This window comes from Haliotis asinina, chromosome 1 (assembly GCF_037392515.1).
Source record: "Haliotis asinina isolate JCU_RB_2024 chromosome 1, JCU_Hal_asi_v2, whole genome shotgun sequence".
Lineage (NCBI taxonomy): Eukaryota > Metazoa > Mollusca > Gastropoda > Lepetellida > Haliotidae > Haliotis > Haliotis asinina.
Window position 1 is genome coordinate 85,596,765 of NC_090280.1, and position 18,239 is coordinate 85,615,003.

At 38.3% G+C, this 18,239-nt stretch overlaps 1 protein-coding gene across 3 annotated transcripts in view; it reads left to right on the forward strand.

Annotated features, from left to right (window-relative positions):
• The window catches only part of LOC137298567 (mediator of RNA polymerase II transcription subunit 13-like), a 77,118-nt gene that overhangs the window by 22,529 nt on the left and 36,350 nt on the right, over positions 1-18,239 (forward strand). For all 3 annotated transcript variants that reach the window (XM_067830870.1, XM_067830876.1, XM_067830879.1), the window contains exon 5: positions 8,884-9,029. In XM_067830870.1, coding sequence (XP_067686971.1) covers positions 8,884-9,029 — 146 coding nt within the window. The remainder of the gene's footprint in view (positions 1-8,883; positions 9,030-18,239) is intronic.

Below are 18,239 nucleotides of genomic sequence, written 5' to 3' on the forward strand. Positions count from 1 at the left end.
ATGTGTTTCAACGCGATGCCACACCTATGTGCGTTCGTGTACTTGAACAAGTACTTGTATGGTGTAAATCTGCATTGAATATGCTTTCAGAACATGTTAAGTTAATGTTTCTATGAAACTGGCACATATGTGAAAATCGTCGTCAAAACCGACTACTTTTGCCTCTCGAACGTCTGTTGATGTTGTGAGGGCGGTGTGTGTGTCTGTGGCCAGTAGCAGGAAAGTAGATGTGTTTGATCGCGATTGTACACCTATGTGCATTCGTGTACACGAACAAGTACTTATACGAGGTAAATATGCATGGAACAAGCTTTCAGAAATTATAAAGATCATGTTTGTGTGAAATGTGCACATAGGTGAAAACTGCCGTCAAAAACTGACTACTTGTGTTCGTGCTTCTGGGTAGCGTCTCTCGTACGCGTAACGAAATTGTTAGGACGCTGTGTGTGTCTGTGACGAGCGGTGGGTGGAAAGTAGATGTGTATGATCGCGATTGTACACCTATGTGCATTCGTGTACACGAACAAGTACTTATACGAGATAAATATGCATGGAATAAGCTTTCAGAAAATATAAAAATCATGTTTGTGTGAAATGTGCACATAGGTGAAAATTGTCGTCAAAGGCTGACTACTTTTGTTCGTGCTTTTTGGAAGCGTCTCACGTACGCGTAACGATATTGTGAGGACGCTGTGTGTGTCTGTGACGAGCGGTGGGTGGAAAGTAGATGTGTTTGATCGCGATTGTACACCTATGTGCATTCGTGTACACGAACAAGTACTTATACGAGATAAATCTGCATGGAATAAGCTTTCAGAAAATATAAAAATCATGTTTGTGTGAAATGTGCACATAGGTGAAAATTGCCGTCATAGGCTAACTACTTTTGTTCGTGCTTCTGGGAAGCGTCTCTCGTACGCGTAACGAAATTGTGAGGACGCTGTGTGTGTCTGTGACGAGCGATGGGTGGAAAGTAGATGTGTTTGATCGCGATTGTACACCTATGTGCATTCGTGTACACGAACAAGTACTTATACGAGATAAATCTGCATGGAATAAGCTTTCAGAAAATATAAAAATCATGTTTTATGTGAAATGTGCACATAGGTGAAAATTGCCGTCATAGGCTGACTACTTTTGTTCGTGCTTCTGGGAAGCGTCTCTCGTACGCGTAACGAAATTGTGAGGACGCTGTGTGTGTCTGTGACGAGCGGTGGGTGGAAAGTAGATGTGTTTGATCGCGATTGTACACCTATGTGCATTCGTGTACACGAACAAGTACTTATACGAGATAAATCTGCATGGAATAAGCTTTCAGAAAATATAAAAATCATGTTTGTGTGAAATGTGCACATAGGTGAAAATTGCCGTCAAAAACTGACTACTTTTGTTCGTGCTTCTGGGTAGCGTCTCTCGTACGCGTAACGAAATTGTGAGGCTGTTTGTCTATGACGAGCGGTGGGTGGAAAGTTGGTGTGTTTCATTGTGATTGTACACCTATGTGCATCCGTGTACACGAACAAGTACTTATACGAGATAAATCTGCATGGAATAAGCTTTCAGAAAATATAAAAATCATGTTTGTGTGAAGTGTGCACATAGGTGAAAATTGTCGTCAAAGGCTGACTACCTTTGTTCGTGCTTCTGGGAAGCGTCTCTCGTACGCGTAACGATATTGTGAGGACGCTGTGTGTGTCTGTGACGAGCGGTGGGAGGAAGATAGGTGTATTTCTACACGATGATACACCTATGTGCGTTAATGTACACGAACAAGTACATGTACGAGGTAAATCTGCGTTGAATAAGCTTTCAGAAAATATGAAAATCATGTTTTATGTGAAGTGTACACATAGGTGAAAATTGTCGTCTGAAGTCTAATATCTACTGGTATGGCAGCTAACATAAAACGTAAAACTGTTTTTACATCGGTAGAAGTGACCCCCACTCTTAATCGTGTTTTCCAACGATTATACTTCCAACACAAGAGTAGTCCGTATGAAAAAATGTTATTCGTGATTTTGTTTAAATTTATTATACCCCTTTGATGTAACGCAAGAAATATCGCCATGTACATTACGCACGCTTCACACAGTCTCAGACTCAAGACGGATGTTTTGACTGGGCAATTTAGTCAGGCATCAGTTACCTCCCATTAATGACACGCTAACCCGGTCACTTCTACGCGAGACGATTCGCGCGGTTTCGAAGAAAGTAAACATGTTTCAACACAATAACAAACAGGTGTGCGTTGGTGTGCATCGAAAGCTGCATATATATTATGAATCTACGATAAATGAGCTTTCAGAAAATACTAAATGTAAGTTTCTGAAAATTATGCACATAGGTGAAATTCGCTCTTGAATATCGCCAATTTTTGCTCAAATTTTGCACATTTTTGTCATTTTTTGACAATTTAATTTCCTCTTTTTATGTTTTCATTTACGTCATCCAATAACTTGACCATCTGTCAATGACTGTAGCAAATTTTGTTTAATTATTTGCACAAATAACAATTTTAGACATGTTTTTGTGTGACATGCAGAATTTCTCTCTCTGTGATCAGGGAGTCACGCGTATGAGTGACCCCCTCTCAGGTAGTCACTTGTGCGCGTAACGGGAGACCGTCTCGCGTACACGTTACGTCCTCTACTGGTGATGTGAAACATGTTCCTGTTTATACAACCTCGGGAATTCCCCTGGGGTTTCCCCAGGAATGTACTCTTTCACTTTCAAAACCATGGTCAAAAACATTAATATGGTTTTTGTGCGATTATGGATGTCATGAGATTTTCCTTTTGCTCCATGGAAAGGCATTGTGCCTGTGTGAAGCGGTGGGGTAGCTTAGTGATTAAACCATTTGCTCACCACGCTGAAGACCCGCGTTTTATTCTGCTCATGGGTGCTCTGGGTAAAGCTCATTTCAGGCATCTTGTAAAATTCACTCTCAGTCACTTAATACATAAAACTTAAAATATGCTTCATGAGGCTGTTGCAGAATAAGTTTGTGAAGGGCATGATGAATGTATACTAATGATCTATGAAACACACTGCCGTAGCTGATCTCAAGGTCATTTTAGATAAGTCGTTTGTTTAGAATCATTTTATTTGGTGGAAAACAACTAAAGTGCACTCTGTCCTATTTGGACTCTCGCTAATTGCTGTATAAACTGGACAACACTTACAGTCCGAGCCATCAATATAAGTTATTTCCATGTAACTCGGACTGCTGTCTAATTCTGACTTTTTTAGTCGGTCCTAATTCAGTCCAAATTAGATAGAGTGCACTGTAGTCTGTGGTGATTTTCACCAGCCTTGAACTTACAGATTTCTGGCCATGTCTACCGTTGATGTTAAAACCGCTTCCACCATGGAAAACGCTACAAGTTATCAAGCCCCATGTGTCATTTGTCAACTTGTGACTTGACATTTCCACTAATGACATCTCAGCCTCCTGTATCTGCAGGCTGAATTCTGTTGTGAAAGGTTTTACATTAGAATAGGTGTAAGATAATGGCAACAGGTGTCCTTTAAAGCTGGATGTGTGGAATGGCATAGCTGTCATGACATATCAAACGCTGTGTCTTTGCTCAAGAAGAATGTCGTATTGCAAGATATTAGCAAATACTGGTCTTTCTGTACGAATGTATATCAGTCAAGGTCTGAGAAAAGAGATGTCTCTGCTTATTATGTTTGTCTGAAAGAATTTGTAAATCAAATTGGCAGTTAATGCCTTTTTGAAGGTTTTGCTTGAAGCAGTGGGAGTGGGGAAGTCCAGAGGCTAAGACATTTACTCCCCATGCTAAGGACCTGGGTTCGAATCCCTACATAAGCACAAAGCTTGAAGCCCATTTCTGGTGTCCCTTGCTGTGATATTGCTGGAAAGTGGAATAAAAGCTATGTAAAACTAAACTCACTGACTCACAGGATTATGATCTTAAATGATTTTATCTTGTAGCTTGGTTTTGTTTTCATCAAATCAAAAAGCCTCAAAAAAAAGAAAGAAGTGATTAACATTGTTAAGACTGACTTTTTGATATATAGTGTTTGTTCAATAGCTTCAAAGCTGAACTGAATTTATATACTACAAGGCGCTAGTTCATTGCTTTTCACTAATTGTGTTAAGTGGGAATAGAGCTGCCATGTGTTTGTCTGTTGCTATCTGCCATTGATGGGCAAATCCATTGTATTGATTCACATAAGGCTTGACCCTGGTGTTATCAGCAATTATGAAGATGTATATTGATCGCAGGCTGACTCTGTCACTGACGACTTTGTTTGATGATGGATATCGTCACTATGAACTCAATGGGATTCATTACTGATTGAGAGCATCATTTCAGAGAGAAGGTGGGCGTGACGGGTGTGAGATGAAACATTTAGATGCATCAGATTTTAAATGTTGTTTAGATGTTGTAGAATATTTGTGAAATTATGAATTCTGACACTTTTGATGATAGTCAGATGTCTTTGAAAACGCACCATCAGAGACTCTGACGTCAAGTCATAAACCGTACAGAACAATGATGTCTTTGAATAAACCCCAACAAATGTCTGGAAATGCTGCACTGTGTGACTTGTGTAAGAAAATCACTTTCCACATTTTGAAGCCGTATGATTCAGTGAGATGATGAGAATGTTCTGAGGATAATGGGAAAATGTTGATTTGCATTGAGGAAAGAAATGATTAAGTATCCCCATGCGCACCTTAACAAACCATAACACAGAGACACAGGACTTCTTACAACTCATCCCACGTCTGTAACGACATCGTCATCATCAGTACCTGGCTGCGGTGGCAGCAGCAGACTCTTAAGTAATACGCACGGAGATAATGTACTTTACAGCGCTGCATATGTGAGTGTGGCAATCCAGCCATGGAATCCTACATTAATTATTTACTGGGCGGCAAAGAGAATGTCTCAGGGGTATTGGGATTAGCAGAGAAAAGTATTGAGATGACATGTTGAGATGCAGCTGTTTCGGCATTGATTTCATTACAAGTGCAGTCGAGCTGGTAGATTTCTTTTTTGTGTCAGGAAGAAGGAATGTTCAGTTAGGTACTTACATCTCTGCTTACTGGTTACAGTTGAAACAGCAATGTAATAAGTGGTAATGCTGGTGAGAAATTTCATAATTTGATGTATTCATTTAAGATTTTAAATTTATATATATACATACATACATATATATTTTTTCAGAAAAGCATTGGGTTACTTTCATGTCTTTTGTTTGTTTGTCAAACACCAGAATTCTGAATTCATAATTACCCATTAAAGTGTTTTAAGTGGTTTAATAGTAAATTTTCGTTCATTTTGAAATACCTGAATTAAATCTGTGGTCGATCATTTGCAATGGATACCTAAACTTTCTTTCAATAAGTTGGTTTTTGGTGTTTTGTTGTGGCATCTAAAGGCAGAGGCTGTAGTAGAAAGGCTTCAAGTCAAGTTGTGGGAATTTTTCCATGGAGAAGTGATTGTGTGTTATTTAGTTTTGAATTTTATTTGTTATTTTCAAAGATGTTTTAGAGGGATACACTTAATAAAATTTTTCTGTGCTCAACTGAGAAAACAGCTTTTATGATACGGCAACACATCAGCTTTTATGATACGGGTCTCCTTGTAGAGGTGAGACGATACAGAAATTTCATGTTGTCATGTTTCATATGTAGTGCAATATCTTGAAGTGATTCTATTCAATGCCTATCATGATATGCTGTCTTTAGAAATTTTGTTAGGAAAGCATGTTTTGATAACAAGTAACAATGTACATTTCTTCATAACTATCAGTTTCTAGTAAAAATTATCAATTTGAACAATGATATCACGATTCGAAACAGAATATTGATATATTGTCATCAAATGAAGTACAGTGATTATTGATACAATGATATAGCATCCCAGCCCTGTCTCTTTGGCATGTGTAAATGTGACCTTGTTGAGAAGACGCTGATGTCAGTGTGGCCACCAGACAGCTGAATGATCTGCATTCCTGAACCACTTGTTCAACCCATGTGTAGTCTTTATACTATGTTGTGACCTTAGTGGCAACACTGTACAGCCTATTGTAAGGGTGCTGCTTATTCAGTCACTTGGAAAGCCACTAGTATGTTGGCAGTTGTGCCATAAAAATAGTAACATTGCCAGCCTTAGCTCAGAAGTATTTGATGGTTTACTCTTTCATTCATTGAAGGTGGTATTGTTAGTCTGGCTCCCAGAGTACTAATCATGTTCAGGGCTACTGAACAAGAATACATGGCTCAGGAAAAGTATGTTGTTAAGTTTTTTTAAAGTGTCCATGAAGTTCAGATTCAGTCTGTCATATTAACACCAACTCATTTATCAGGTTTCATGAATGAATCTGTGTTGTCAAGGCAGAGAACATGGAATATTTAGACCAAGTGGTTAGCAAACTTGTGAATGTCAAGTACCGGTTGTAGTGATGGAAGGATTTGTCCAACCTGGTTGCAGATTGTAAAGGATCTGACTAGCCTGTTAGCCAGGTTAATATTTTGTTAGCTCTAGTGGCTAGTTGAGAAACAAGGCTACCTGATCATTGAGGAATGTCAGTCGGAGTGATGTGGGGAGGAAATAGGTGATGCTCATGAGGCATGCTAGATTGGGTGTAATGATGTCGGGTCAGGATAAACAACAACTCACAGGAAAACTTCATGACGGTATAAATGTCATGAACTCTCTGCAGAATTGCATATAAGCTGATTGTACTTACAACAAAAGGAAGTTGCTTATGATGGGGGAAAAGTAAATGTTTTGTCATCATTCATATTTTAGCTGTAGTCTTTACTAAGTATGTTTTATATGTACTAATTATCATTTTTAAATATGTTTATTTGAAAATATTTTAATTTAAACGTCACAGATGGTCATATGAACAAGTCCTTATACATGGAATATATTTGTTGAATGTAGAGATGATATTTCCAGGTGTCCAGTTGAGAACTTCTTTTGTTAAGTCCACTTACCTAATTCAGTGTATTTTGCCAACAAGCATGTAGTGTTTGCAGAAAGTATTTTAGAGAGAATCAATACCCATTTGCAGATTACATCAATATTGTCTGCGGGTATCACAGCATTAGCCTGTCATTGTACTTGACGTACTTCGCCCGATGTTGGAGAAGAAATGCAGTTATTATCTGAACATTTCACATCTAGAACTACTTCTGTTTACCTCTGCCAGTTAAATGAGCAAAGCGTGTATCTCTTTACGACAACTATTGATTGCAAGGTCATCTCAACCCCTATCAACATTTTGGATAAGCATTCAACTCTGTCGGAGGTTATCAAGTTAATGGATAACACTTTTAGACTATTCATCAGATAAGAGCTTTGCATTAATGGGATTTTAAGAAGGTTTGGTTTTAATAATCACTATGCCTTGGAGTCTCTAAAACAATTGAATTTGAGATTTGAAACGGCGAAGCAGTATGTGGTTTCCAAGGGAAATTGATGTGATGTTGATGAAAATAGTCAAACAAGCATGACTGCTCAAAATAAGTTCAACTAATCAGACTTTGGACCTGAGGGGGCTGTGGTAATAATCCTGTCTCAGAGCTATTTTTACCAGTATTTACTTTCTGTCATTATTCATATCAGTACAACCAATCTTTTGGAAAGGTAATTGGGTTTTGTTGGTAGTTCCACAGTTGCACATACATTTACATAGTCAGCCATAGTCGGTGATTGTTTGGTGATGAAAATTCAATCCCAAAATCTCAATTTGCTTTTCAAGGCCTGACCCACTGAAATGGGAACACTTAATTGAAATTCCATTTGTGTACACATGACCTTCTTGTCAGCTATGCAAGAGTCTAGAAGTATTTCCTGAAGTCCTGCTGAGCTTGCTTTCCATCGGCTATCATAGCAGGAAGTGTCTGTGTTTTGATGTGCCTGTCTATGTGATTTAATCTGATTACACGAAGCCACCCTTTCACATGTAACACTTTGCTAATGAAAGCCCAGGAACGCTGTCTTTTGGGATCAGTGTTCTTTCTGCATACATCTTGAGGCTTGGGATATGGGCTCTTTAGAAATGCAAGGGTTGTTCGCAGTATGGTCAAGATTAATACTTCCTGCTTGAGGCAGGATCATTTCCACTGTTATGCAATATTTTGCTTACAGCTCACTTGAGACTTGAAAACTGATGAGTTGGTTGTGCTCTATGAATAATTATCAAGTGTTCAACAATATGTGCAGATCATATGTGGTCACTCTCAGGATATCTGAACATTGCTTATAGTGGTATATGACCAAACTCGCTCTCATCAAGATCTTGCTGTTAGTTGGTTTGTAGTAGACAAAATTGAAATTAACACTGATCACAAGAAATTTGAGTGTATCAATCAAACATTCAATCTTTATCGTGGACGAAAAGACTTTGAGACTACCAGCTTCAGTAAATCACCATCAAGGAAAGCAGTTACTAGTCACTGGTTGGGAGCACAAGATATAAAATCTTAGCAGTTGCGACAAGCACTATTGTGAACCTTATCTGTTTGGAACCGTGAAACCAAGTGTAAGTTTCTTCGGCTTAAAAAAAACACAACGAAAAAAAGGTCAAACAAAACACCCAATGTTTTTGCTTAGGGTCTGTTTGTTGTTGACAGTTCTGTCCCAGAAAAAATTGTAATAGTGCACATACACCTGTCACTTGCAAGTCATTCTTAAAAGCAACTTAAATTTTTAGTATATATTTTATTCTTTGATAAACTTTCATGAAAGTTGCAAGTGTCTTTCTGTTTGCTCTATGAAATCATTTTGTGAAGGTTATCTGTTTCAGAATTATTGACGGTCCATGATGAACAAAGGATGTTTTAGCTGGTCTTGTTTGCCAGAAAGTGATTAACATTGTGTGTGTGTTGCATTTCAGTGCTCACCTGTCCTTCTGCTTCAACTTCTTCTTGCACGGTGAGAGCCAGGTGTGTGCCAGCATTGAGGTGAAGCAGCACCCTGCTGTTTGGCGCCTTACCCCACAACATGTACGTCTGGTACAGGAGAACCATGCTTCATTTCAAGGTGAGTACACACTGTAAGGCGTTGCAAGGCCGTTTCACCTGTCACTGATAGTGTTCTCTTGGGTCTCTGTCAAAATCTGGGTTAATATTTGGTGATTAGGTGCCCATGCTATCTCCTAAAGCATCTACACCTTCTAACGGGATTGGGTGGTCATGCCTGTTGACATGGTCTGATTATATTTTAATATCTTTACTTAAATTGTGCTTGCATTGTCAATCACGGGATTTTCTGGTCCCAAGACGATGTTGTGTTTTAGACTGGCATTAGATAGCTAAGTTAAACTCAAAACAAACACCATCTTAGGTTGGCAACTCGAAAACCCCAGTAATGGGTGACATATGTGTCATTAATCCTCTCAGTGCTACTGTCAAGTGTTTGACTCTCATCATTACAGTGGCATGGAACCTATTGGAGAGGTGGATAGCCTTATGCCCCAAATAAGGTCACGTAGTTACTTTCTACACAACTGTATTATTTGTGGATTGGTGAATCACGTTTTACTGGTGCCCTGTGTCATTTTTAGTGTCTGTATGTAGTATTTTGGTGAAAAACTCTAATAATAGATATCAATCATAAGTAATGTATCAGAATATTTGTCAAATTTTAAAGCTGTAAATAGTTTTAAATAGGTAAGCACTTATAAATGTGAACCATGGATTTTCATATATTTTTTGAGATGCAATATATGTTAACTGAAACTTGTGAAGCATGTGATATATATGCACCAGAGAGCCAAATTTAATAAACGTGAAACTATGATTGAAAATTTTATTAAGTGTGTTATTGACATATGCCTCATATGAATATCAAGCCAAATTCATGAAAGCGTGAATATTAATTTTGAAACACATCTTGTTGTTCCCATTTCATGCACCTGTTGTTGGGGCATGTCATTATCGATACCTGTAGATGCATTGTGTCATATGAAGTAATGAAATGATCAGTCTGCCTCGCAATTATTTGCATCATATCAATAAAAGTTCAAATAGAAATACTAAAAAATTGCATGCACTTTGTTGATAAAAATCATGCAGTGGGGCAAATTTGAAAGACCGGAACAAATCTAAGCTCAGTTAAATGAGATGATGGGATTATGGTTACTTAAATCACTTTGCGCAAATTTAAGAATTTATAAAAGTATCTGATATGAATCCTGTTCCACATTCAGTCATATAATTCTGATAAATTCAATAAACGTTTCATATTCTCTTTTGATTTTAACTTTGTATGTTTAAAAATATTAAGGGTATTTTTGATAACTCTGTGTTCTTACTGTCCAGAATTAATGTCCAAATTATTCATGCAGTTGTCCCTTTTTTTTTTTGATAAAGCGCCATCTGTTCTTAATGAGCTGTCTTCACTGTGGCTTCTACTGAAAATATATCCGTGAAGATTAAGGTTGGAGCTTATCTTCAGTAACCCATGCTTGTCTTAAGAGGTGACTAACAGGATCAGGACTGTGTAGGAAGGCTCGCTGACTTTGTTGACACATGTAGTCGATTCCCTATTGCATGGATCAGTGCTCATGATTTTGATCACTGGATTGTCTGGTCTAGATTTGATTATTTACAGACTACCGCCAAATAGCTGGAATATGGCTCGCTCGCTCACTCACTCTGCTGAAAATAATCCAGCGACCAAGTCTAAGAAAACAACAATTCAGCAGGCTAAATGTTAATGGCCGTTGTTTGCCAGACTTGTTAATAGTTGTTCAGATGTTATCTTACCAGATGGCAGTTCAAATTAGGTCAAAATCAAAATATATAACCAGAACTCTATATGACCCAAGAGGGTGCAATTCAGCTATTTAATACTTGCACCGATGCATGTTCAAAATGTTCAGTGCAGGTTGCTTTCAGTAACAGGTTGTACCCTTAGCAGATAACAGTGAATCCTCTAATTGGTTTTAAGTAACAAGACTTATTCCAAGCATAAACGAGTGTGTGGTCATTAATCTGTTTTGTAGCAGTAATCATACCACTAAGATTTATCAGTAAAGGTAATGCAAAATTGAAACGGAATCATTCATCATTATCATCAGGGGGTCAGATTCAGTTGAATGTATCAGAGACTTGTCATGAAAATTGGTGAAAAAGTAATTATGTTACATCTTAGAACCAACAACATTATTTTGTGGTGCAACCAAAATTTTGGCTGTGGAACCAAACCTGTAAGCCAGGATGCACATGGTGCAGCTATGGAACACATGAACACCCCACCCCACCCTTCTGAAATCCCACCTTGTCCAGCATCCCAATGATTTCACCTACAACAGTAGAATAGGATGCATGCACTCAATATATAGAAATGGGGCATTTCAAGGCGAGTTCTGAGAGAGAGCCTGCTGTCTGTTTCTTAGCAACTAATGATGTTTTCACCTGATCTGTCATTAGGAAAGGAGATCCATCAGTAGCATTTAATCAGTTGGTATTCATCATAATGGTTTCTCAAGAGGTGTGTCAAACAAAAATATTATTTTCCTGTAGTTGTCAAATGTCGTCTATCAATATGTGAATGATTGGGAACTGCTGCTTCTGCTGCTGATGCAGTATCTGGTCGTGTTGTTGAACTGGTCTGCAAACTCTCAAGTCTTTATCTCTTACCTGCTGCCTTGTACAGACGTTCTTTAAAATGTCCTCTTTTGCGTAATGACCCAAACATCAGAAAGACAAACTCCAGTCGTGGAAGCCCAGTTTGACCTTATAAGGCAGCTTGGCACGAGATCACCAGACTTAACTAGGACTGAAAATAGAGATGGTCCGAATCCTTCTGAGATGTATTAAATGGTGGAAGAATGCTAGAAGAATTGAATTCCAGGACTAAGCATGTTGGGAAGCCACTTCTTCTCGGTAGTGTCATCAAGTAATTGAATTGCTCCTGTCGTTGATCTGGTTGTGGTGGGGTCTCGTCAGTGGCAGCTTATGAAATTCACTCTGCTTTTATTAGATTCGAGTCCATGGCGCAAGTGATCAATATTTTTCTGGAGTTGAGTTTCACAAGTAAAAGTTTGCACTCGTTTGGAATTGACATGTTTAATAGACCCTCGTGTTTTGGAAGCGATTGGTAAGGAGTTGGGTGCAGTAGGCAGTTGCAGTAGGCATCTGCATAAATCAGATGGAAGGGGGATTGCTTTTGAGCTGCGAATTCCTGTGGCTGAGGAAGATTATGCTTGTGGTTGTTTGCAAGTTTTTAGATTCTGATTTAGTGTTTTCAGATGCTTTCTTGAACGTGTTGGTGGCAAGCTGTGTGTTCTCAGCTCATGAAATTGATGCCCTGTCTCCTGTCTGTCTTACTTTCAAACACCAGCACCAGTATTAATTTTGGAAAGTATGATCTGATCAGTACAATATGAAAAAATAGCAGTTTATGAAATTCTCTCAGGTGATACACCTGAGTCGTGGTTCACTGGCCACACAACACCATTTGTCAAGCATGACTGGAAATCACTTCAGTAAAGCTTTGTTAATGGTACCTCACTCACTCAACACTCTTACATTGACACATGAGCAGCCTTCAACAACCAAGACCTGATGAGATGGTGGTTTCAAGCTGATCAAATGAGAAAAAAATTAAGTGCAAACAATTACAAGTAAGGAAGAGCAGCTCGCAATGATTATTCTGTGAGGGTGCAGACGATGGAGATACGCTTGAGCAAGTGCACTGTCTTCAATCAATAGCTGATATTTGGAAGGACAAGATGAGGCTGCTCAGGGGCCATGATGTTGGCCTTTGGGAGACATAGAGTGGTGGATGGGGAGATTGACTTGCACACACACCACTGAACCCTCTACATCCCTTGCTGATAACCAGGTCATTGTTTGATCTTTGATTGCGGCAGGAGAGGTCAACATGTTTGACATGACCTGTATCAGTATGAAGTTTGAGGAGTGACTTTGAAATAGGTCATCAGCGGGCTGCTTCACTGGAAATATATTGATTATGCTTTTGTTTGTGTGCAGTGGAATTGATTGAGGTCAGCTCAGAGGATGGTTGTTTCTGCAGCTTGCTTGTCTTTACTTGACCAGCATCTGGTTCACCTTCAGCTGCTGCTAGCCCATTTCTAGTGTCTCCTTATTGCTGGAATATTGCTTAAAGAAGACTAAAACTAAACTCACTCACTCAGTTGCTGCTTGAAATATGCACAATATGTGTGTTCTTGTCTGGAACTGCCAGAGTAGGGCCCTGTTTGCCTTTTCTTTTGAGGAATTAAGGACATTTCATGAAACCTTGGGACAGGAATATTCGGCACAATTCAGTTCCTCTGCTTTCATTTCTCGGATGCTGTGACAAGTTGATAACCACTTGACAAGGATATGAGGTTGAAAATAGAAAAATGAAAACCAAAACAAAATAAATCCTAGAATTTCTTCTGTGGTCTGTTAGCTATCACTCGTGAAAATCTGAGAAAAACTTATACCTGTACAACCATTGTTGAATCTTGTCAAAACATCTGGGATTTGTGTGCAATTAGATTTCCCGTGTGCAGTGTTGGAGATACAACGGTGTATTTGTGAATGAGAAGTTTACATCTGATAATAGCATCATTCCAGCTGTATCACAGCAAGGGATGATAGAATGGGCCTTGAAGCAATTTACCCATGGATGAGATTGAACCAAGATCTGTGTCATGATCAGCTAACACTTAAACCTCTAGACAACTCATTGCTTCATTTATTTAAATCAAAGGTTTGTCATGGGAGATCACTTCGCCGAAAGAAAACAGAAATAGTTTGCATTTTCTGGATGAAAAAAATCATGTTTATTTAAAAAGTTTGAATTGAAATCATTACTTCTGTACACAAGTGCAAAGGTATATGGATTTCAAAGGCCCAATAGGTGTAACCTAGATATCTATAAATAAAACATTGCATTCCCCAGAAGAATTACAGGGAAATATTTATTCAGAAGAAAGATGCAATGAAAGCATGTCAGGAAGATAGTCTCTTTCAAAGAACAAATGTCAAACAAACACCATTGCTATTATTGTCATAATGTTTGGAGCTTTACAAAATGCAAGAAGATACAAATATTTGGATGCCGAGACACTTCTTTGTATCAGCAGTCTAACACCATGTTAATATTACAACATGCCCTAAATTTGAACAGCTTAAACTGCAGTTTTATGTGGACCTGTTGGTACTCAGTGTATGGATTTTCATTTGCCATTCCCGTCTCACTAATATCAAGTCCTCTGTTGGCATCTGACATTTCTGTCCAGCTCTTCAACATGCATAATACATAAACAACAATGGCAACTTTATTATGGCTTTTGTGAGAGACGCTTTTCAGAAACAACAAGCTGCCTGTTGCCCTGTGAACATGTACATTGCTTGTGATGTGGGTTTGGGGAGGTAAGTGTGTTAGGAAAGGAGAAAGTGCTATGCAAATATTTTCAGAGACTCTTTGCAACAGTGCTCGTTTTTGTCAACAGATTATATAGCATGCTTGGCTTATTGTATGACCTTTATTCAAGACAGTTTCATTAATCTTTTACAGTTGGTGAATTTGTCTCAGTTTAATTGGGTTGCCTTGCCAGTTCACATATAGTAATAAAACAAATTTCATATTACTACACAAAGTGATTGCAGTAATATTCAAGCATTTATAGCACATTACTAACAGTGTTTTAAACCTATTATCAACATAAAATACCACCCAAATACAATTTTGTCCTAGTTGCCTTAAATGTTTTGGGCACCTTCAGTATACAATGTGTCGCATGCACTAAAATGTATAGTACATGTGATATGCAGTATATAGCGCTTGGTATCTGTGTGTTGCACTTGATAAACTATACTGCATTGGATAATACCTTAAACGCCAATTATTGTTCTTGCTTGTGAACATGCCAAGCTTAGTTTTTGGGATGGGTGCCTCATAGTAGCATTATGCAGTGACTAATATATCTAGTGCCTATTTTTGAATAACATACATATCTTGTATTTCTATGAAGAATTTAGGTCAAAACCTGATTACTGCCCAAAAAATGTCATGTGAACACAATCTTCTGCGTTTAGTTTTGTAATGAATAAACATAGAGATATGAAAAAAATAAATGCTTGAATTACAGTTCAGGGCCCCGTTTCACAAAACTCTCGTAAGCCTAAGATCTTGTAACTTTCCTCGTAGCATTTGCACCTCCTATGTTACAGTATGCTAGGTACAAGACCTACGAGAAAAGTTACAAGATCTTAGGCTTACGAGAGTTTTGTGAAACAGGCCCCAGGGGTACCAAGTGACCTCAAGAAAGTAACTTGTCTTGACGAATTTTCCATTTGCCCTGATGTTTATGACTTAGTCATGAGGATGAAATTATGACAGAATACGTCAATTTGGTATTTGATGTAAATGTTTACTGGACTATTTATCAAGAAGTGATAATTAGCATAGAAAAATAACCATGCTTTATTATCTTTTCAAAATTTAATAGCTACATTTTGGGCAGATATGAAATGCAGTCCAAGTTTATTTGCAGTTTGAAACCACAAGTGGAAATTATCTAGTAGTCCAAGTAAGATACTAATTTGATTGCCCCAAATGACAACTGACTTGTCCCCGGCATCAGACGATGGGATTTTTGAACCCCTGCAATGGAAAATATGTCAGTAATTAGGAATACTTTCATTTGTGTAACTAAGTAATTTCAGAATTTTACTTGATTTGTGTCTTTGATCAGCCAATCCAAGCATCTTGCTAATCCTTATGAAATCTCTTTTGAAATTTGTACATTTATGAAAGGTTGGTGGTTTTATCTGCGGCTATATTCCACCAAAAGATATGAAAAAGAGCCCTTTAAACTTGCATCCTGCCGATCAGTGATGGGAAAAGCAGCATGGTCAGTTCAACGTCTGTATGCTGTGTCTGAGTTTGGTATCCAAGTTAACGCTCATTTTGTCCTCCAACCTACTAAATATTGAACATGTTACATCGCAGAGCCTAACCTGCTCTGATTCTTGCCTGTCGCAAGAAGCATGGTATCATCTGAAGTGAGAACTCGCACAAGGAACAGCTCCTCGCTACATTAACATGGATCTAGTCATCTGTCAGTGCCTGTGTTTTATTTAAAGCCTGCGGTAAATACTGCATGGAAAACAGGTATCCAACCATCAACATGATTATTCATTCTCACTGTTAATTATTCACGGCTGTCACAGTATTCACTCCGACAGTGATGCCATTTAGCCTGCTTTGCAGAAGGCGGAGTTTGAACTCGCAGAGGATAATATGCATGTGTCGGACTGACGCAGTTTGATACATCAGATTACAAATCAACTGAATGGATTCGTCTAATATGTTATCAATCTTCTAACTAGCCAGTATTTGACATAAGCCATGTCCCCGCTATACCATGGTTTCGTCCAGTGTTTTTGATGAAGCACTGTGGCCAAGCCAATTGATTGTCATCGTTGTGATTTTGGGGGTGTTTTACTGGCAGGCTGGGGATAAAGTTTAAGGGAATTGCATGTCGCTGGTGTCACCCACAGACCACGCTAAACCGAGCCGGTTTCGTATTGATTTGTTATTGCGGAGCCAGGCAATGTTTCAACTGAGATTATCTGGGCCACTGACAGCAAGACGAATGCTTTCTTCGGTGGAGAATAGGATGGAGGAAAAGAACAGTGATGTTTGATTAGAAAGATTTCTGTGCGAATTACTTGGTGGAGTTATTGTGGTGTATTGTCATTGAAGGAGTGTCTGTGAGGATAGCTAACTCGTCTGGCTGGTTTGTCTTGGGACTTGGTTTCAGTGGGTCTTACTGCTAATGGAAATATAGGCATTATTTGGCTGTTTTTTTCTCTCCATAGCTTCGGACATACTTAAGCTACAACAGACGTATTGATCTTATTTCGAAATTGATTTTGGGCAAGTGCATCAAGAAAATGCTGAGAATTTAGCATATGTGTTTTGTTGTAGCTAGCTGTCCTGAATTGGGTTGAGAGTTTTACACATTGGAATGTGGGTTTCATATGCTGGAATGTGAAAAGTCTGTTTCTTTTAGCAAATACTTCAGTCCTTTAATCAAACACAAATATTTGCTTAAGCAAATATTCACGATTATTCTGTTAAGATTTTAAGTGTCCATATGCTTTTAGTATGGTCTTTTTGTAATATGCAGTGGAAATGGGTAAAATTAATAAATTTCTTTTTAATGATGTGAAATAGAAAAGACTGATGGAACCTTTGAATATATGCATTCAATGTTTGTAGGGAATGAGTTTGTTGCTTCTGAAACTAACATTTGCATTTTTCTGTGAAAATGTATTTGAATTTTTAGGGTTTTTTTTTAAAGCCCCTGTTCTGAAGCAGAGTCCAATACAATGTTTTTCAGTATAATACACTTATCTAATAATAGGCTTTATGTCAACAAATAACTGAAAATGATGGAGAAAGGCAGTTGTATGCAAGTAGCATCAGAAGAGTTTTGCAGAAACAGTATTTGCTCAAAGATGGGATAATGCATTAAAACAAGGATGACAGTTTTTGCTGAGAAAAGGGAGAGAAAATGGTAGAATGCATTCAAAGGAGGATAGATCAGATACAGAGTCACCAAAGATTGGCAACTGTTACAGGTTGTTGGTATTTTATTGACATATTTTGGGATGATCTTTCTGAAAATAAATATCAAGGTCACATTGATGGAAAATTGTGCCAAGTCATTTTTGAATCTGTAACTAATACTGATAGCCTTTTGTCAATAACAACTGTGAACAAGGCATGTGGAAGATAGCATTCAAATCCCAATTACACACCGCACTCCATCCAACTCGCGTCTGAGATTCTTGCGCTTTGAGTGAGGTAATTGTTCTGAATTATTCAACATAGCCACTTTCCAGCCAGACGATCCACTTCAGGAAATATGAAAATCTGAAAGCAGGATTTTTACAGGCATGCGCACCTTACGGAAATGTTGTGTTCATTTTCCTTACAGTGTTGTTAACTCATTGAATGAAGAATTCATTTCTTGGAGAAAATTCCTTCACTGGCCAGATGTCGTCATGGCGATGATGGTAAATTTTCCTCAGTAATGACTGCCATATGTTTTGCTCTTGAGCCAAGTTGAATTTCTGACTGCTCTTGCAGGAGTTGCACTGTGGGGAGTTTGTTCCTCCATGTTGTTGTAGCCTGTTTCAATTTGGCAGTCTTTTTGGCTGGATGTCATTCTGGGAAATGAAACGTAGTTCTTTTACATTGTGACATTTGGGAGATTTG